General features: G+C 44.6%; 2 protein-coding genes and 1 pseudogene across 2 annotated transcripts in view; 2 read left to right on the top strand and 1 right to left on the bottom strand.

Annotated features, from left to right (window-relative positions):
• Positions 1-723: 723 nt before the first annotated feature.
• Pcna (proliferating cell nuclear antigen) lies at positions 724-5,480 on the bottom strand. The gene is made up of 6 exons (XM_070006817.1): positions 5,095-5,480; positions 3,964-4,061; positions 3,763-3,830; positions 2,631-2,825; positions 1,181-1,304; positions 724-1,094 (listed from the first exon to the last, which is right to left on the bottom strand). Exons 1-6 carry the CDS (start codon positions 5,313-5,315, stop codon positions 1,015-1,017), a joined length of 786 nt encoding a protein of 261 aa, XP_069862918.1. The 5' UTR covers positions 5,316-5,480; the 3' UTR covers positions 724-1,014.
• Positions 3,578-3,669, top strand: LOC138817438 (U6 spliceosomal RNA; annotated as a pseudogene).
• A 6,786-nt stretch (positions 5,481-12,266) lies between the features above and the next one.
• Positions 12,267-21,770, top strand: part of Cds2 (CDP-diacylglycerol synthase 2) — a 45,675-nt gene continuing 36,171 nt past the window's right edge. The window contains exon 1 of the mRNA XM_070006816.1: positions 12,267-12,559. Coding sequence (XP_069862917.1) covers positions 12,503-12,559 — 57 coding nt within the window. The 5' untranslated portion in view covers positions 12,267-12,502. The remainder of the gene's footprint in view (positions 12,560-21,770) is intronic.

Below are 21,770 nucleotides of genomic sequence, written 5' to 3'. Positions count from 1 at the left end.
ATCAAATTGGATGAGTTTTGCATAATCTTGGAGTGGTGACCAGTCTAGACCAAGTATTGACATCATCTCAAAAGGTTGCCATCTGTATAGTTGAGTACCCCTGTAATCAGTACCCTTTCTTACCGATTGCCACAGTAACTACTGATCATAATAAACTCTAATGCTGAATAAACTAGAATTCAGTCCAAGTACAAATCAAGTACGCCCAACAAAATATTCTGTTAGAAAGGATGACTGAATTTACTGGCAATTGTTTCCAGTATTTTTTTTTTAAATAAATGCAGGCCTTTGCACTTTCTTGGGTGGTCTCAACATCCTTGAAATTTAATCCATTCTTTAAGGGAGAAAAAGCCCAAACAATCATTCTCCTTAAGACAACCCCCAAAAGTTTCTTGGGTCCATCTACCAAAGCTTCTTGAATTCAAGACTCTTATAAAAGTCTAGGCTAAAACCATACAATATAAAGCTCATGAGACTTGGGTGCCTTTAGAAGTGTTAATCTTGCTATGATGACAAAATACACTTAATATGATGTTCCTTTTTCATTCTACTTGGAGATACAATGGCAAAGTACGTTTGGTAATGAACTCATCCAACTCTCTGGTCATCTATTGTACTTGAAATATTTTGCTAGTTCTTTATTTACACCAATTTAACTCTAAATAGAAAAAAATTTACATTTACATAAAAGGGGTCATGATGGTCCAAATGAAGGCACTGTCCTTGCGATGTGAAATTCAGGCAACTTTATTTAAATTGGAAAACCCTTTTGTTATACAAAAATTATCGTATTTCTAAGTAAGGCAAAAGTATTTCTAGGTTAACAAGATTTGACTTTGGATTTTAATTTTTAAACAAATTGTAGAGAAATTGAGCAAAAAATAGTTATTTACAAAGCGGTATCTACATATGTACTCAAATACAAATTTGGTGCCAGACAAGACTTCAGTAGGTGCTGCTGTCTCGGAAGCAGTTCTCAAAAGCTGTTTTTACTTTCTTGGATTTTATGATCACCTAAGATCCTTCTTCATCCTCAATCTTGGGAGCCAAATAGTACTTTAAATGTCCCATGTCAGCAATTTTATACTCTACAACTGAAAGATAAGAAAACAGTTCATTACTGAGGAGTTTCCCATATATTACCTAAAAAACACTGTTCAAACTTACTATATTATCTTACCAAGAGGTACATCAGCAGACATACTGAGTGTTACTGTAGGAGAGAGTGGAGTGGCTTTTGTAAAGAAGTTCAGATACCTCAGTGCAAAAGTTAGCTGAACAGGCTCATTCATCTCTATGGTAACCTACAGGAGAAAATAGGATTCATTAGATTTAAAAAGTTGCACTCCATTTAATTCATAATATACATCAGAAAGCACACAAAAAACCTTTACACTGCAGGATGCTATTAAACTTTGAAGAAAATAAAAACAAGCATTAGCCTCTTTCCTATATGAACTGTATTCAAGCAATCAAGTATGTGTAATGGAAAAGCTGCCCTTCAAGCCCTTGATTGTTAGCAAGTCCCATACACTGTGCTAAACCAATGTGAATGTTATTATATTTAATTCTAATGATCCTATCACTATTTAATCCTAATGATATTATGAAGTTCAGACTTTAAGGGAGTACTTTTTGATATTGGTCCTAGGGCATGAACTCAGGGGGCACTGTCCCTGAGCTTTTGCATTCAAAGGCTAGTACTCAACCACTTGAGCCGGAACTCCATTTCTGGCTTTTTGGGGGGAAACTAGTTGGAGATTAAGAGTCCCACAGATTTTTCTGTCTGGGCTGGCTTCCAACTTTAACCCTCAGATCTCAGCCTTCTTAGTAGCAGGAATTATAGGCATGTGACACTGGCATCTGGCTTCTACATACTCTTAAAAAATGTTAGTGATGAGTCCCCTTATTTAAATTCCTATAGCCCATGACTAGGTATCAGTATTGCTTTTCTACCATTTTGAACACATAAAACTAAGCAGACTAGGCCCTTGTCAATGGCTCATGCCTGTAATCCTAGCTACTCAGGAGGCTGAGATCTGAGGATTGCAGTTCAAAGCCAGCCTGGGTAGGGCAGGCAGTCCGTCAGACTCTTTATCTCCAATAAACCATTCAGAAAATCGGAAGTGCTGTGGCTCAAGTGGTATAGAGCTGTGGCCTTGAGCTGAAGACCTGAGGGCTAGTGCCCAGGTCCAAAGTTCAAGCCTCACGACCAACCAAAAACAAAACAAAAAACAACTAAGGAGTATAGCCTTTTATCTAGACTTTTAACCCTAACCATACCTATTATCTACTGAGTTTCTATCCTGTCCTCACTCACTTGGCAGAAGCAGACTATCTCCAGAAAGCTAAAAGCCAGACACCTAGCTTACTCAATTCTATCCTTAGAACATCTGTGGGTTTAATCCACAAATTTATTGTTCTTTGTTTTGTAAAAGAACTGCTGAATTTGTATTCCCATTTCAGATATCATTTTAAGTTAGATGACAAATCACTTCAGTATTCAGCAGTCTTCCAACTTCCAAATTACTTACAATGCAACTTTATTTAATATTAGCAAATAAGCTAGTGCTAAACAGTAGTACTAATGGTCTGCAGAAGCTATCTAAATAGAAAACTATATTACTTACAGCTTCCTCCTCTTTATCAACATTACTTGTTTGTGACAACTTAATATTTCCATTTCCAAGTTCTCCACTTGCAGAAAATTTCACTCCATCTTTTGCACAGGATATTACAACAGCATCTCCAATATGACTGAGGTCTCGGCATATACGTGCAAATTCACCAGAAGGCATCTTTACCACACAGCTGTACTCTTGTTCCTAGAAAATGAAACATTTTAAAAGACTAATTTGCTGAAAATGTATAGATCTGTGCTCTCACTTTAAGATGCAACATCTAAGTGGCTCACAGCTACAAATAATCTCCTATCTACCCAGAAGGCTGAAATCCTGAGGATCTCAGTTCAAAGCTAGCCTAAATTGAAGATCTGCAACACTCCCACCTCCAGTTAACCAGCAACAAAAGCTGGATTGAAGGAATGGCTCAAGTAGCAGAATACCGGCTGCAAGCAAGCTGAGCCAAATGTGAGGCTTTGCATATAAGCTCTGGTACGTACTATCCCTCCCCCCCAACCCCCACAAATAAGCAGTAATTCACAATGTAATACTTTCTAATTACTTTGTCTTGTGATCTCTGAACACATTCAACTATCCAGGAACAAGAACATCCCCATCATTCTCCAGAGCTAAATCAAGAGAACATTAGTGTATGACAGAAATGCACATGCACATCCATCTGCTTTCTAAAAGTAATAGACATATTAGGCATCTAAAACATCCCAATGTTTCCCCTCACCTTTAGTAAGAGCCTTAATGAGTTTCTCCTAATGAAGCTTTAGAATTATTCTTAAACAAGCACTTCACAAAAAACAACAAAGAATTGACACAGGCAGTTGGCAACAAGCAATGTCTTCTGTGATTTCTTTAGAATCCTGGTTTAGTAAAATAAGTGCTATTACTAAAAGCCCATTTTGAAGCATGCATGCAGCAGCCTTCTATAAAAAGCTACTAGTGTGCTCACTTCGGCAGCACATATACTAAAATTGGACCAATACAGAGGATGCCCAAGGATGACACACAAATTCGTGAAGTGTTCCATATTTTTTTTTAAAAAGCTATTAAGGCTTTAAAACATCTTAACTATCAGTTATGCAAGATATGTGCAAAGTACATCCCTCAATTGGAAAGTGATACTCACTGGAATTCCAAGCTGTTCAACATCTAAATCCATTAACTTCATTTCATAGTCTGAAACTTTCTCTTGATCTACCAAAAGAAAGCAGATGTTAACTGAAGAAAAGCATGTGTTCAGAGCTAATATATAGCCATCCAAAAATTCTAAGAAACACTGTGCTTTTCATATTATGTATCACAACTCCATTAAAAGAGTACCACTTACTTGGTGCTTCAAACACTAGCGCCAAGGTGTCTGCATTATCTTCAGCCCTTAGGGTAATGATGTCTTCATTGCCAGCACATTTTAATATTTTGGACATGCTAGAACACAAAACACAAGGTTTAAAATCAACACCATCTGCTCAAGATCTAGATTTCCAGACAATTAGAAATGACCATTTTCAATCTGTGAGGAACTGGTGAGAAGGTTACAAATACTTTTTTGGGGAGGTGTATATGGGTTCTATGATTTGGGAATGAATGCAAGCGGTAGAATGTAAATACAATACAGACAGCAATTACATCTTTGGGCATAAGTGAAGAGTACTTTCTGAATACCAATTCTCTTCAGCAGGAAAACTAAATTATCAGGCTGCGGTATTAAAAACTTATTTGGAGCTATGGTTCAGCCACCAAACCCAAGAGCCCAAGTTCCCACCCCAGTATTACAAAAAAAAAAAAAAAAAAGGCGAAAAAAGCTGAAACTAGTAAACCTACACGTAAATATGCACGTAGCCTAAGTTTTCCAGAAACACCGCTCCCTTACACATTCCGTTTCTGAGACACGGTCTCCCTCGGAGCCCAGGCTTACAGGGGCCATGGCCTCAGCCCCTCCAGTGCTGGATTACAGGTGGCAGCTAGCTTTCTCATAAACAGGTGGTATAGTTCCCTTACGGAAAAGCCATTACCCTGGATAATTTTTTACAAATGTTCAGAATCTTAAGATGCTCACTGTGACTCTAATAAACGAAAGGTTGGAAACCATCTAGTGACCCTATATAGGGCGGCAAGGGGGCACAGTCTCATTAGGGCACATTAAAAGCCCTAAAACGGACGAAGGTTTGCCTCTCAAGGCCGCAAACATTTAATGAACTAACAACACAGAAGCAGTCTTTTTCCCCCGCCACCACGCGCTTTGTGACTTTGGCGCGGAAAGGGCCGGTCCCCGCGGTTGCCAGCGCGGGCTTTTTCGGAACCGCGGGCTCCGCTGAGCTCCGCCCCCAGCAGCCCGCGCCAATGAGAAAGCGCGGATCATCCGCGCCAGCCAAAGGGAGCCCGAGTCGGACGCGCTCCCGCCAAGAGCCGGCCCTGGCGGAGCGCCAGAGCCCGGAACCCCACCAGCCCCGGAGCTCACCTGGTGAGGTTCACTCCCATAGCCAGGTTGCGGTCGCAGCGGTACGTGTCGAAGCCTTCGGAGCGCAGGGTGAGCTGCACCAAGGAGACGTGTGACGAGTCCATGCTCTGGAGGTTCACGCCTCCGGAGCTGATGTCCCAGCAGGCCTCGTTGATGAGGTCCTTGAGCGCCTCCAGCACCTTCTTCAGGATGGAGCCCTGGACCAAGCGCGCCTCGAACATGATGGATCCGCAACGACAGCTACACAGATGAGGAGGACTAGCTGGCTTAGGCTTCCCGGGGCTCCGAGCGAAGACGGCGGAGACGAGAGTCTGAGAGCTGGGAGACGACGACCAGCCGCTGCCCCTGCAACCGTTTAATGCCGCCGCTCCCGCAAACGCGCGCTTCCCGCCCCTGCGCCCTGTGCTAACGTCATCACGCTGATGCCGCCTACCTCCTAGGCAGAGGAGCTGCAGGACCAATCGCATTCCTGGCTCGTACAAGGCCCGCCCTGCCGAACATCTATTGGAGGTTGAGGGCTGGGCGCGCGCTCAGCTAGCGGCCCAAGGCCTGTCCCGCGGCGTTTAGCCGCTCTCTTCTTGTTCCTAGGTCTGCCCCCTTCGTTCTTGCCTGAGTCCAGTGTGCTGGCGTAGCTAGACCGCAGAGACCCAGCTTGGTGGTGCCTCCTCTGCCTCCCACTTCCTAGCAGTTTCCAGCTGTGAGAGAGAAAGTGAACCGGAAACGAACCGGAAGACGCCGCCTGCTAGCCTCAAATACGCACTTTATTTTTGCATTTTCTTTTGGTGTTCAGTTCCCTTAAGAGTTATCTCGGAGGCCGGGCAGGTGGCTCGCTTCTGCGATCCTAGCTACTCTGGAGGCTGAGATCTGAGGATATCGCGGTTCGAAGTCAGCTGGAGTAGGAAAGTCTGTGAGACGTACCCCCAATTAACCAGCAGAAAGCTGCAACTGGAGCTGGGCTTGGGTCAACCAGTCAAGTGCCAGCCTTGAGCAAAAGCCCAGGTCCCTCTAACCTAATACTCTTAAATCCTATATACGGATTTAAAATACCATCATTACGTAAATATAAAGGCTTAAAGTACACTTAATTTTATGCTATGTGCAACGAATATTAGTGCCTCTCAAAAAGATAGATATCCCATGACATACAACCTGATTGATAACATTTGTGTTTAATACCAAATCACGGTATACTCATTTTGCAGACACCTTTTGGTGCTGAGAATTGGTCCCAGTGCCTCACCCGGGCTAGGCGTATACTCTTATGGATTCCATGTATCCACCTGCTGAAGACATTTAAAATGGCAATCCAACTCCACAGATACCATACTCACAATGTGCACGAATCTGTGGAATGAGTTTAAAATGGCTGTGACCTGTGATTGGAGAAGGTCTGAAGTGGTATTTTGCCTGAGAAACTAGCTGTTTGTAGAGGGGAAGAAAGAATATTCTAGGTTGAGAAAATAACATGATTAAATAGATTGGTATTAGGGCTGGGCATGTAATTTAGTCCTGGAGTGCTTGCTTAGACTTGTGTTGTGGACTCTTACAGCAGTGGAGCATACAAGGGTAACTTATCAAAAGCTTTAGTTATACAGTAGATTTCATTATGTTCCCACACAGGTTTACCATCTCACCCCCTTTAAACACTTTTCCTCCTTTCTCTACCACTGAGCCACCTTCCCAGCCCCCAATCTCTCCCTCCTTTCTCAATGTGCGTTTTGTGAGAATCTCTTATAACATCTAATAAAATACTACTATTCAGTGGGGAAAAGAAAATTTTACTCTAATTTTAACTTTTAGAGAATAAAGCTATAGATGCTTCCAAATATCTATTCATCAAATTACAACGTGGCATATACCTGTAATCTCAGCTACTTAGAAGGTTGAGATCTGGAGGACCTCAGTTCAAAGCCAGCTTGGGTAAAAACATTCGCAAGACTCCATCTCCAGGGGCTGGAAGATGGCTCAGTGGTAGAGCGCTTGCTTTTCATGCCTGAGGCTCTGGGTTTGATTCCTCAGCACCACATAAGTAAAATGAAAAAAAAAACAACTGGACCCCCCACCCAAAAAAAAGAGTATAAGACTCCATTTCCAAAATAACGCAACAGGCCAGAGGCCTGAGTTCAAAACCTAGTACTACCCCCTCAAAAAAAAAAAAGTCTAAGTGACTTTGTTGTTGTTGTTTTTTGTGGGTTGTGGGTCCTGAACTTTGGTCCTGGGCACTGTCCCTCAGCTCTTCAGCTCAAGGCTAGTGCCACAGCGCTACTTCCAGCTTTTTCTGCTTATGTGGTACCGAGGAATCGAACCCAGGGCCTCATGCATGCAAGGCAAGCACTCTATCACTGAGCCACCTTCCCAGCCCCCTAAAGGAAATATATAGTTGGGATCTAGCTCCTCACAGCTGTAATTCTTTTTTTTTTTTTTTTAATTTTTTTCTGCTTATGTGGTACTGAGGAATCAAACCCAGGGCCTCATGCATGCAAGGCAAGCACTTTACCACTGAGCCACCTTCCCAGCCCATCACAGCTGTAATTCTAACTACTTAGAAGGCTGAGACCTGGAGGATCAAGGGTGAAGACTCATGGAGACTCAATCTCCAATTATCCAAAAAACTATCACATTGAAGCTGACTCAAGTGGTAGAGCTCAACCAAGTAAGAGCTCAAGGCCCTGAGTCAAGCCCTGGTAACCACACACACACACACACACACACACACACACACACACACACACACACACACACACACACACACACACACACACACACACACACACACACACACACACACACACACACACACACACACACACGCACACAGTATTTTAGCAAATATGAGATCTTGCTATGGGCTTCTAACCATATGGACTCCTTACAAAACATGAAGAAAGACCATGTAAATCTTTTAAAATACATAGACCAATAACCATTATCATGTGTTAGATACTGTACATAATTGCATGTGATTTGTTTTATACAACTGGTAATGTGGTGGGCTGGTTTATACTAGCATCAACACACACCATCATCACACGCAATGTTATGCACTAAGACATTAGGACAAATATGGCATTAGCATATGTTGGGAATTTTTCAGCTCTCCTGTGATCTAACAAGACTACTGTTGCCATATACACAAGGTTAGTGGCCTAGAGATGGCTGTGCAGCTCTTAGCTGTGCTTGTCCTGGCCCTTTTGGCTGGCTCACCCCAGTGTAGTCTGGGAGGACACCTGAGACCAGAAGCAGGTACATTCCTGCCTGCCTATGATGAGGACTCAGAGCAACTTGCTCTTTTGTGTGAGTTGAGGAAATACTGAATTTATAATACCTTTTGGTCAGGAATTTACATATCTTGTCCTCCAACTCTTCCAAAAATCTTGCAGGTCCTACTTTGCCTCCCCGATCTCTCATTTAGGCTCCATAAGCATCCCCACCAGAGCCTCCTCATTTCCCCAACCAGAACACCAGCCTTGCCTAGCTACCAGTCCATTTGTTCCCCTTAGGCTATAGGATCTAGTATGTTTTGAAACTTAGATATGCCTAACGTACTGCACTGACAAGTACACTTCGGGTTTCACTGGCAAAGAACACAAACTGATTTAGATAGTATTAAGTTTTGTAGGATGCTACAGATTTGGACCAGGTACTAGCCCTGGGCCCAAGAGACCAAACAATTATAGAATGTTATGATAGTAATTGAGTTTTGATTGGTTACAGATGGTCCTGTAACCCAGGAACTAATAAGCTGTAAACAGTTAAGCTGACACATTGCTGGTTGACTGACTAGGCTGAAGCCAGTTAGATGTTTACTAGTTCTTTTTTTTTTCTTCTATAAATGCTGTTTGAGCTGGGTGATGGTGGCTTATTCCTGTAATCCTAGCTACTCAGGAGGCTGAGAACTGAGGATTGTGGTTCAAAGCCATCCCAGGCAGGAAAATGCATGAGATTCTTTTTTTTTTTTGGTCCGGTCGTGGGGCCTGAACTCTGGGCCTGGGCACTGTCCCTCAGCATTTCAGCACAAGGCCAGCACTTTACCACTTAAGCCACAGCGCCACTTCCGGCTTTTTTCTTTTTGCTTATGTGGTGCTGAGGAATAGAACCCAGGGCCTCAAGCATGCAAGGCAAGTGTTCTACCACTGAGCCACCTTCCCAGCATGAGATTCTTATCTCCAATTTGCCACCAGAAAATCAGAAGTGGTGCAGTGGCTTAAGTGGTAGAGCGCTCGCCTTGAGCTGAAGAGCTGGACAGTGCCCAGGCCCAGAGTTCAAGCCCCATGACTGACAGAAAAAAAAAATGCTGTTTGATCACATTGCTAGCCTAAATCCTCAGAACCTTCTTTGGTTCAGGGAGCTGGTTGGCTTTTTTTTGTGTGCTGGTACTTGGGACTTGAACCCAGGGCCTACACCCCCAGCTCTGTATTTGTGCAGTGTTGTTAAATAGGATGAAGTTCAGAGTTCCAGGCTCTTCCAAATCTGTTTTTCTGTGCCTTTGACACACCGTTGCAAAAACCTGAGAATCTGGTCATAAAAATCATGAATACATAGGGCCCTTCCAGAAATCTCAGTAATTACCCCAAACCCACGGATCAGATTACAGTTGTGGAAAGGAAATTGCAACTTCTCTTTGAAAGTATCTCACATGGTTGGATTAAAATATAGTAAGTAAAGCTGAACCGCTAACAAGTGGTTCACATCTATAATCTTAGCTTCTTAGGAGGCTGAGATCTGAGGATCTTGGTACAAAGGCAGCCTGAGAAGGGAAGTCTATGAGACTCTTCATCTCCAAAAAGCCAGAAGTGGAGCTGTAACTCAGGTCATAGAGCACTAACCTGGAACAATAATAAAAACTCCAAAATAAAAGAAAAAACCTAATTCAGGGACAGTGTCCAGGCCCTGAGTTCAAGCCCTCCAAATCTCTCTTCCCCCTACAAACACACACACACACACACACACACACACACACACACACACACACACACACACACACACACAGAGTGAGTGAAAGTGAAGGGGGGAGGGAGAGAGGAGATAGAACAGCCTCAAGGCACTGCTTAGAAGTAGGAGAGATGTTTGATGAACGTTGATGAAAAATTTCTCAATAAAAGAAATAGGGAAGAGCAGGGCACTGGTGACTCACGCCTAAAATCCTAGCTACTTAGGAGGCTGAGATTTGAGGATCAAAGTTTGAAGCCAGCCTGAGTAGGAAAGTCTATGATCCTCTTATTTCCAAATTAACAAGTAAAAAAAAAAAACACAACAAAAATCTATAAGTGGAGAGCTGTGGCTTAAGTGGTAGAGCACTAGTCTTGAACAAAAAAGCTCAGGGATAGTGTCTAGGTCCTGAGTTCAAGTCCCAGGAGCACACTAAGAATCACTAAAGCCAGCACCTGAAACACCAGAAATGCTAAAAAGTTAAAATATTGTGATCTTATTTGTAAAATGAAAATCATATTCATTTTCAAGGAATATGTGTATTCAATGAGATTAACTACACCTATTCCTCAGCTCCAATTATCACTTAGTAATTACAGTCACAGCCTGGCAAGGCAAGGAAGACTGAAGTTCGGTTTCATTCTTTATGTGATCTTCTGTAATCCTCCCTTCCCCTTATTTTAAGTTTGATTTTGAGACAGTATCTACCTAAATTGCTCAGCCTGGTCTTGGTAGCCCTTTGTGATCCTTCTGTTTTCAGCCTTCCAAGTACTGGGATAACAGGCATGAGCCCCCACCTGGCTTCATACCTTCATGTTAATTAGGTCTTTTGTGAAGCTCCAAAGAGAGGGCATTTTGAACATTAATAAGGGTAATAAATACAATTGTTTGAAAAATATCCATTACTTTAAAATATATGAATTCATAATGATACTGAAACTCCATTGATCACCATGGAAGACTGCTAGTAAACAACCCTATGGCTAAAAGAAGTAGATGAGGGGAAAGAATCAGCATTTGTCCTTTCATTTTTCTTTTGATTCCGGTCCTCGGCCTGGAACTCAAGGCCTGGGCGCTGTCCCTGAGCTTTTGTGCTTAAATCTGGTGCTCTATCACTTGAACCACAACACCACTTCTCTTAGTGGGTAATTGTACACAAGAGCCTCACAGAAGGAATGGGAATGTGGCTTAGTCGTAGAGTGCTTGCTTAAAATGCATGAAGCCCTGGATTTGATTCCTCAGTACCACAGAGACAACCGTAAGGAGCGCTGTGACTCATGTGGGAGAGTGCTAGTCTTGAGCACAAGAAGGCCCTGAGTTCAAGTCCTAGGACAGGCAACAAAACAAAACAAAAACAGCCTCACAGACTTTCCTGCGTGGGCTGTTTTTTTTTGTTTTTTGTTTTTTGGTCGTGGGCCTGAACTCTGTGCCTGGGCTCTGTCCCTCAGCTCTTCAGCTCAAGGCTAGTGCTCTACCACTTGAGCCACAGCACCACTTCCAGCTTATGTGGTGCTCAGGAATCCATGCATGCAAGGCAAGCACTCTACCACTGAGCCACTTTCCCAGCCCCTGCGCGGGCTGGTTTTAACGGTGATCCTCAGATCTTAGCCTCCTGAATAGTTAGGATTACAAGTGTGAGCCACTGGTGCTCAGCTTTAAATTTAGGACCTGGGGCTGGGAAGGTGGCTCAGTGGTAGAGCCTTGCATGCATGAGGCCCTGGGTTTGATTCCTCAGCACCACATAAGCAAAAAAGAAAAAAGCCAGAAGTGGCGCTGTGGCTCAAGTGGTAGAGCGCTAGCCTTGAACTAAAGAGCTGAGGGACAGTGCCCAGGCCCAGAGTTCAGGCCCCACAACTGGACCAAAACAAAAAATAAATAAATAAATTTAGGACCTACAAAATCTCCTGAAGTGTGTGCAGGAAGAGCTGACGAATGAAGACATCAGGTACGCATCAGGCTAGACCTCTGGGTGGCGCCTTTTACCCTCAACAAACCTCCAGGACCTTGGGAGCTCGCGGCTGCCACCCGCGACCTGGTGGGAGCTTGCATTGGCTAATCTCTTTCGGAAACGCACGCTTTTCCCGCCCTCCTCGCGTAATTATCCAATACGCGTCTCTTCTTTTCTCTCCGTCCCGCCCCCATCGCCCCGCCTAGCTCTGGTATTCGCGCCATTGGCGGATAGCCCGAGCGGACATGGCGGCCGTGCGCCTGCGCGCTAGGTCCGAGTCCTCTTCCTGGAGGAGGAGCGAGCGGCTGAGGCTGAGGAGAGCGTACAGCGCTGTGTCGGGGTGAGAGGGCGGAGGCGGCGGCGGCTCTGGGCAGGGCCGGGCTCTGAGATCCGCAGCCGGGCGGCGGTAGGGCCGCTGCGGAGCCGCGCGCCGTTCGGCCCCGGCCGAGGCACTCCGCGAGCCGGCGCCGAGCCGCCGGTTCTGGTGGCTGCGTTGCCGGCCCGCGGCGACATCGCGCCGAGGTCTCCAGCATGACGGAGTTGAGGCAGAGAGTAGTCCGCGAGCCCGACGCACCTCCGGAGGACAAGGTGGGCGCGGCCCGGGCCCGGGTGGGGGGCCGCGGGGGCGCGTGCTGCGGGCGGGCCTCGCCCTCCAACCGCGGGTCGCGGCCACAGTGGCGCCGCGCGGGGGGGCCCGGCGGGGTCTTGGGGGGCCGGGGTTCCGCAGTTCCCGGGCGGCGGATACGCTCTGGGACGGGGTTGAAATGACATGGGGGGCGGCGGGGAAGGAGCGCCCTGGGATGGCGTGCGCTAGGGCGGGGCGGCCCCCCACCTACCACCCATCACCCTGTGTGGACCTGAGTGTGACGCCTCAGTACGCCTCTGAGTACGACTCGGGACCACGCGCTTAAAATGCCATTGTGATCGTTGTGATTATTGCTGTGATGGTTCTTATTATTTGGGGGCTCGGGGGATCAAGGCATTAGATTTGTCTCCTGGGAGATTTGAGCCCCTTCTTGGAAGTTAAATCCGCTGGGTGTGATCAGAGAGGTTTCTGGACTCACAGAGTGAACCACCCCGTTAGTCAGCAGGTGTTGGAGGATCTTTCTCCCAATGGTGGGCTTGATTCCTGTGCCAGGTGTGGGTATGGCGTGTGTGTGTGTGTGTGTGTGTGTGTGTGTGTGTGTGTGTGTGTGTGTGATGAAGGTAAGGAGGCCATCTTGTTAGGGACACAGCCAGTTATGATGGGGGTGGGGGGCGTGCACCGCTTTGGTTGAAGTGCAACGTTTGTGTTTTTAGTTTACTGTGGGCATGGAATGCCGTCATTAAGGGTTTGGCGCTTTGTGATAGTTTTTGTGCTTTTCGAGTTAGCAGTGGCCCAGGAGCAGCGTATTTGAAAATTCAACACGCAGTGTTGTGTTGAATAAACAGGCAGAGCCTGGGCCGGAATGATGGAGACTCATTAACTCTGAAGTTGCCAACCTGCTATCTTTGGCCTACATGTTCTTACAAGAAATACAAAGATTTCCGTTAACAGTCAGAATGTCTTGTCTGGGACATTGGAGGATGGCTCATCACGTTGTCACTTGATTAATGGTTTGCTGGAGCTTAGGATCATCTTTCCCCACCAATCCCGATTGCCTTATACCAGGCCCCCAGCACCTGCTTCTGAAGTCTGTTTCTTTTGATTACTATTTAAAGGGTGCTAGGGAGACTCAGGAAGGAAGCAAGCACAAAATGTGGTACAGGATGTCCCCAGAGCAGTTTTACAAGGAGGGATTGTGTGTGTGTGTGTGTGTGTGTGTGTGTGTGTGTGTGTGTGTGTGTGTGTGTGTGTGTGTGTGTGTGTGTGATTGTGTGTGTGTGTGTGTGTGTGTGTGTATACCTGTGTGGGCCTGTGTGTCTGTGTGCCTGCTGGTCCTGGAGCTTGAACTCAAGGCATGGGTGCTGTCTGTCTCTGAGCTTTTTTCCCCCCTCAAGGCTAGCACTCTACCACTTGAGTCACAGATCTACTTTTGGCTTTTAGGTGGTTAACTGGAGATAAGTCTCATGGCTTTCCTGCTTAGCTTCACACCATGACCCTTAGATCTCAGACTCCTGAGTAGTGAGGGTTTTAGGCCTGAGCTACCTGCCTGTGGCTGATAATGGGAATTTAATTAATTAATTAATTTTTGCCAGTCCTGGGGCTTGAACTCTGGGCCTGGGCACTGTCCCTGTGCTGCTTTTGCTTCAGGTTAGTGCTCTACCACTTGAGCCACAGAGCCATTTCTGGCTTTTTCTGTTTATGTGATACTGAGGAATGGAACCCAGGGCTTCATGCATGGTAGGCAAGCACTGTGACCACTAAGCCATATTCCTAGCCCCTGATAATGGGATTTTTTTATTTTTTATTTTTTAATTTTTTATTGTGAAAATACCGTACAGAGGGGTTACAATTACATGGGCAAGGTAATGAGTGCAATTCTTTGATAATGGGATTTTAAGCAACTTTTTGTTACTGCTTTTTTTTTTTTTTGGGTCCGGTCGTGGGGCCTGAACTCTGGGCCTGGGCGCTGTCCCTCAGCTCTTCAGCTCAAAGCTAGCGCTCTACCACTTGAGCTATAGTGCCACTTCCAGCTTTTTTTCTTATGTGGTGCTGGGGAATCAAACCCAGGGCCTCATGCATGCAAGGCAAGCGCTCTACCACTGAGCCATCTTCCCAGCCCCTGTTACTGCTTTTGACAGTGGATCATCCAAGGGGAACTGCACATACTGATTTTCAGAATGTTTTACAATAGGTTTATATTTAGAGCTAGGTACAGGTTAGAGTTCCTTGCAAGGATGAGGTATTTTGAAGTCTCTAAGCCTCCTGTTGGAATATTCTGGTCTGGCCTGGGAGATCTCTACTCAACCCTGCATATGACTGATGAGTAATCAGATGTTTGAAGATCTAACCATGGTAGATCATGTTAGGGTGAGATCATACTTCTTGTTAGACTCTGTGGATCAAAAAGTTGAGGAGAAAGGACAATTGATAGCTGGTGGGCTAAACTTTTTTTTTTTTTTTGTGCATTGTGGGGCTTGCACTCTGGGCCTGGGCACTGTCTCTGAGCTCTTCAGCTCAAGTACTCTACCATTTGAGCCACAGTACCACTTCTGGTTTTCTGGTGGTTAAGTGGAGATGAGTCTCATGAACTTTCCTGCCCAGGCCGGCTTTGAACCATGATCCTCAGATCTCAGCCTCCTGAGTAGCTAGGATTACAGGCACGAGTCACTGGCACCTGGTTACTTTTTTTTCTTTAAGCTATTCATAATTAGACACCGCAGGTGATGCTGGTGGCTTATGTCTGTAATCCTAGCTACTTAGGAGGTTGAGATCTGAGCATTGATGCTCCAGGCCAGCCTGAGCAGGAGTCTGTGAGACTTTTACCTCCAAAAAATGTGAAGTGGAGCATAGCTCAAATGGTAGAATGTTAGCTTTGAGGAAAAAAAAAAAAGCTCAGGATAGCAGCAGGCCCGGTACCCATACCCTCATACACCTACACATACCCATACACACCCACAAATTATACATAGCAAACAAAGCAAAATACTAACAGCCATGAGTTTATGAGATAGCTTTTACCTTCATCACCTAATTCTTTGGGTCCATTCCCCAAAGATTAAGTGTCAGTTGATTTTTTTCTACATTGTTTAATTTGCATGGGTTAGTTGTATGTTTTAACATGTCTGTTTTTTGTTTTGTTTTTGGTGGGTTGTGGGCTTAGGCACTGTCCCTGTGCTCTACTGCTTGAGCCACAGTGCCACTTCCAGCTTTCTAGTAGTTTTATTGGAGATAAGAGTCTCACGGACTTTCCTGCCAGGGCTGGCTTTGAATCTCGATCCTCAGATCTCAGCCTCCTGAATAGCTAGGTTTACAGGCGTGAGCCACCGGTGCGTGGCTTTAACATGTCTGTTAACACAATACCTTGATCACACGTGTTCCCTCCATCACTCTCCTTCATCCTCCTGCCCTTCTTCCCAAACCAATCTTGAGCTTTATTCCATTTTACACATGTACATAAAGCAACTGTATTCACCTTCTTTCAGTCTCTCTATTTGCCCTCTCTCTAATATCCCCACTCCACAGGACCTGTTTTACAGTCTTTTTTTTTTTTTTTGGTCGGTCGTGGGGCTTGAACTCTGGGCCTGAGCACCGTCCCTCAGCTCTTTAGCTCGAGAGCACTCTACCACTTGAGCCACAGTGCCACTTCCGGTTTTCTGGTGGTTTATTGGATATAAGAATTTCACAGGGCTGGGAAGGTGGCTCAGTGGTAGAGCGCTTGCCTTGCATGCCTGAGGCCCTGGGTTCGATTCCTCAGCACCACATAAGCAAAAAGAAAAAAACTGGAAGTGGCACTGTGGCTGAAGTGGTAGAGCTCTAGCCTTGAGCTGAAGAGCTGAGGGACAGCGCCCAGGCCCAAGAGTTCAGGCCCCACGACTGGACCCAAAAACAAAAAAAAAAAAAAGAAAAAAAAAAAAAAGAATTTCACAGATGGGGGCTGGGAAGGTAGGAAGGTGGCTCAGTGGTAGAGCGCTTGCCTTGCATGCTCAAGGCCCTGGGTTTGATTCCTCAGCACCACATAAGCAAAAAGAAAAAAGCCGGAAGTGGCGCTGTGGCTCAAGTGGTAGAGCGCTAGCCTTGAGCTGAAGAGCTGAGGGACAGTGCCCAGGTCCAGAGTTCAAGCCCCACGACCGGACCCCCAAAAAAAAAAAAAAAAGAATTTCACAGACTTTCCTGCCCAGGCTGGCTTTGAACTGTGATCCTTTAGATCTCAGCCTCCTGAGTAGCTAGGATTACAGGCATGATCCACCGGTGCTAGGGTACAGTCTTGTTTGTTTGTTTTTTAAAGTATATGTTATTTTTTAAAGGGGTTTCATCAAAATATTTCATTTATGCATATACTGTGCTTTGAACAGAATGACCTCACTTATTCTCACTTGTCTTAAAGCAGACAGATTTTTACTTTGCTATCCGTGTTTTAGGTAGGGAGGGCATGAGGAGCTGTCCAGCCAAAGGTGCCTTAATACATCTGCACTTAAACCACCTATACAACCAAAGGATGCCTGTTTGTGAGTTCTGCTAGGTGCAGGCTGTTCCTAAAATATAGCAACTATCCATTTTGTTAGTCTCTTGTGGGCCATTAAGCTCAAAACAAGGCAGTCAGTCCTTTACTCTCTTATTTAGTATATTTAGTATATCTAAATTGTCATGTATGTGATTTTTAGTAAGGGTACATTAAAAAATTGTGAAATACATTATTTGCCTTTGATGAACTTACGCATGCATAATTTTAAAAAGAAATCAGACTTATGTTTCCTGTTTTGGAGAAAAATCTATCCCCATGATTCTGGCTTTGTCAATATCCTTGTGTTACTATCTAAAAACATTAGAAATAGCTGTTCCATTGAATTGTTATGACTTCTTAGGGAAATAAATTGTGAAATGAGAATTAGCTTACTTCATAGTAGAAGAATCCAGAGAAAATTCTCAGGTCAGTTCCTTTTTTGGTCGTGGGGCTTGAACTCTGGGCCTGGGCACTGTCCCTCAGCTCTTCAGCTTAAGGTGAGTGCTCTACCACTTCAGCCACAGTGCCACTTCCCGTTTTCTGGTGGTTAATTGGAGATGAGAGTCTCATGGACTTTCCTGCCCAGGCTGGCTTTGAGCCATGATTCTCAGATCTTAGCCTCCTGAGTAGGTAGGATTGATTACAGGCATGAGCCACTGGCACGTGGCTTCAGGTCAATTCTTTAAAAGTGCTAGGACAAATTTGAAAGATTACTCAAAGTGTTAACAGTTACTTGACTGATGTGACAAAACTGCTTTGTTCATAGACAATCACTAACATCAAAATAATCTGGAAAATGTATTTACTTATGAAAGTCAAGAGCTATTTTTGTTATATTTAGCATCTTAGGAAGGAATTTTTAAAGCCAGTTGCTAATAAAGGAAATGTTCTCTTCTGGGATCTGTGCTTATAATTTTAAAGTCCCAACGGACGCAGCAGAGTTGCCAAACTAAGAAACTTGGAATTTAAGCTTTAGGAGGGATTGTCTTCTTGCTTAGCCATGTTTTTCCAGTGACATTTAGGAAACAAAAGGATGAATCTGGACCAAAAGATTGGCAGAGGGGGTGTTGTAACTTAGAGGTAAAACAGTGAATTGTCATTAATGAGGCCCTATGTTCCACCCCCAGCACTACAAAACTGCCCCCCCCAAAAAAAAACCCAATTAAAAATACACCAGCAACAAAATAGATCCTCCATATCATTAAAACTTAATTTGATGGGTATTTTAGATTTTTTTTTTTGCCATGAAGTTAAATAGAAGGTTAGATGCTGAGGTACTATTAATATTTCAGCTTCAGCTGAGTGCCAATGGCTAATACCTGTAATCTTAGCTACTTTGAAATCTGAGGATTGGGGTTCAAAGCCTGACTAGGCAAGAAAGCTGAAAATCACACACACACACAAAATAGAATATTAGAGGTTTATATCTTTGAAGACTTCTATAGTGAATTGATGAAACCAGTATGGAGAGAGAGTAAATGACATCATAGGAAAATTTGCTTATTTTTTTGAGACAGTCTCGCTGTGTAGCTCAGGTTGCACTAAAAAACTAAAAACTTGGGGGGGGCTGGGAAGGTGGCTCAGTGGTAAGCTCTTGCCTTGCATGCCTGATTCCCCAGCACCACATAAGCAAAAAGAAAAAAAGCCAGAAGTGGCACTGTGGCTGAAGTGGTAGAGCACTAGCCTTGAGCTGAAGAGCTGAGGGACAGTGCCCAGGCCCAGAGTTCAGGCCCCACGACTGGACCCAAAAAAACAAAACAAAACTAAAAACTTGGGGGCTGGGAAGGTGGCTCAGTGGTAGAGCGCTTGCCTTGCATGTCTGAGGCCCTGGGTTTGATTCCTCAGTACCACATAAGGAAAAAGCCGGAAGTGGTGCTGTGGCTCAAGTGGTAGAGCGCTAGCCTTGAGCTGAAGAGCTGAGGGACAGCACCCAGGTCCAGAGTTCAGGCGCCATGACTGGACCAAAAAAAAACAAACAAAAACAAGAACTAAAAACTCACCTACCACTTCCAGAAAGCTATACAAGTGTGTATGATGACACCCAAGTAGAAAAAATTTAAATTTTGACTGAAGACACTGATTAAGATCAGGGACTTAAGTGTTTATAAGGTCCTTTTTAGTCCTGGGCCCTGCCTCATACTAGCTGTATAGCCTTGAGCAGATCATTTGTATAAGTTTAGGGACTCCTAAACTGGGAAATATAAATGTTAACTGATATGCAAATATAAGTAAATATAAATATATGCTGGGCACTGGTGTCTCATGCTGTAATCCTAGCTACTCAGGAGGCTAAGATCTGAGGATTGCAGTTCAAAGCCAGCCCCTGTAGGAAAGTCTATGAGACTCTTATCTCCAATTAACCACCAGAAAACTGGAAGTGGCATTGTGGTTCAAGTGGTAGAATGCTGGCCTTGAGCTGAAGAGCCCGGACAGTGCCCAGACTCAGAGGTCAAGCCCTACGACCTAACCCCTACCCCCCAAAAATATATAAATAAATATAAATGTAAATATAAGTTACAAACTGAGAAAATATAAATGTGCTTCATAGGGCATTTGCGTGGATTCTATGCACTTTATACACCTAAGGCAGCGTATATTACATTGTAATACCACGTCAGTGATTGTTGCTGCTGGTTGAAATAGATTTTTTTTTTTAATTGGTCATGGGGCTTAAACTCTAGGCCTGGGCCCTGTCCCTCAGCTCTTTAGCTCAAGGCCAGCGCTGTACCACTTGAGCTACAGCACCACTTCCGGTTTTCTGGTGGTCTCACCGTCTTTCCTGCCTCTGCTGGCTTTGAACTGTGATCCTCAGATCTCAGTCTCCTTGAGTAGCTAGAATTACAGGCGTGAGCCACCAGCACCTGGCTTGAGATAGATTTTTGTAGGAAGATGATGATTCATTGGTCAAGTTGTAACTGTTAGGAGTAATTTCATATTCATTACCTTTTAAGGAAAGTTTTATAGAAAGTGCTTGGCTTTCTGTGATGTCTTCAGTTCATTTTCTTGATGAATTTTTTGGTATTCAGATGACAGGCCTTAATTATTCAAAGGATGATTGGGCATTGCTTTTTGCAATTACCTTCTTATGTAGCACTAACTGTAGTACACTTTAAGACTGGTAAATAGGCTGGGAAGGTGGCTCAGTGGTAGATCGCTTGCCTTGCATGCATGAGGCCCTGGGTTTGATTCCTCAGCACCACATAAGCAAAAAGAAAAAAGCCGGAAGTGGTGCTGTAGCTCAAGTGGTAGAGTGCTGGCCTTGAGCTGAAGAGCTGAGGGACAGTGCCCAGGCCCAGAGTTCAGGCCCCACGACCGGACCCAAAAAACACAAAAAAAAGAAAAAAAAAAAAGAATTATACCTGGGGGGCTGGGAAGGTGGCTCAATGGTAGAGTGCTTGCCTTGCATGCATGAAGCCCTGGTTTCAATTCCTCAGCACCACATAAGCAAAAAGAAAAAAAAAAGCCAGAAGTGGCACTGTGGCTCAAGTGGTAGAGTGCTTTCATTGAGCTGAAGAGCTGAGGGACAGCGCCTAGGCCCAGATTCAGGCCCCACGACCGGACCCCCCCCCCCAAAAAAAAAAAAAAAAAGAATTATACCTGGGTATTGGTGGCTCTTGACTGTAATCCTAGCTACTCCGGAGGCTGAGATCTGTGGATCACAGTTAAATGCCAGCCTGGGCCTGGAAGTCCTTGAGACTCTTATCTCCAATTAACCACCACAAAACTGGATGTTGACACTGAGGCTCTTAAGTGATAGAGTGCTAGCCTTGAGCAAAAAAGCTCAGGGACAATGCCTAGGCCCTGGGTTCAAACCTTTAGACCCACAAAAATAAATTACATATATACATATATGCATATATATATATAGTGCTTTTTTTTAGATGAAGTGCATTTTTTCTTTTTCTTTTTCCTTTTCTTTTCTTCTTCTTTATTTAACATTGAAGCCAAGTGCTGATAGCCTATAATCCTAGCTACTCAGGAGGCTGAGATCTGAGGATTGAGGTTCTAAGCCAGCCTGGCTAGGAAAGCCTGTGAGACTCTTCAGTTAACTGCCAAAAAAAGCTGGAAGTAGAGCTGTGGCTTAAGTAGTAGTTTGCTAGCCTTGGGCAAAAGAAAAGCTCAGGGACAGCACCCAGGTCCTGAATACACACACACACACACACACACACACACACACACACACACACACACACACACACACACACACACACACACACACACACACACACACACACACACACACACACACACACACACACACACACACACACACACACACACACACACACACACACACACACACGCACACACACGCACGTTAAATTGCTCCTGTTAAATGCTAGGACTAGAAGGAACCTAAGAGATTATTATTTTTAGAGAAGAATAAACCACAGCCCAGAGAATTTAACTTTATTTCTTTTTCTTTGTTTTATATGCTGGTTATAGGGCTTGAACTCAGGGCCTGAGCTCTGTCTGAGTAATTTTGCTCAAGGCTCATACTCTACTACTTGAGCTATGGCTTTCCTTTCAGCTTTTTGTCAGGTAGTATTGGATATAAGAGTCCTATGGACTTTCCTGCCTGGGGTGGCTTCAAACCGCAATCCTCAGATCTCAGCCTCCCGAGTAGCTTGTCCAGGCATGAGCCACCAGTGCTCAGCTGAGTTTAACTTTCTTGCTCAAGCTTACATAGCTGTTTAGGTGCAGATAGGTTA

The sequence above is a fragment of the Dipodomys merriami genome, unplaced genomic scaffold, assembly GCF_024711535.1.
Source record: "Dipodomys merriami isolate MVZ:Mamm:240054 unplaced genomic scaffold, mDipMer1.0.p SCAF_7, whole genome shotgun sequence".
Lineage (NCBI taxonomy): Eukaryota > Metazoa > Chordata > Mammalia > Rodentia > Heteromyidae > Dipodomys > Dipodomys merriami.
The sequence above is the reverse complement of the archived record's forward strand: the minus strand, read 5'-3'. Positions and strand labels throughout refer to the sequence as shown.

Excerpts from the sequence above, each read along its gene's own strand:
- Pcna (XM_070006817.1), bottom strand. The coding sequence starts at position 5,315 with ATGTTCGAGGCGCGCTTGGTCCAGGGCTCCATCCTGAAGAAGGTGCTG. Across the intron at positions 3,831-3,963 it reads GCTAGTGTTTGAAGCACCAA|ATCAAGAGAAAGTTTCAGAC; the intron begins GTAAGTGGTACT and ends TTCTTTTGGTAG. Across the intron at positions 1,095-1,180 it reads GTCTGCTGATGTACCTCTTG|TTGTAGAGTATAAAATTGCT; the intron begins GTAAGATAATAT and ends CTTATCTTTCAG.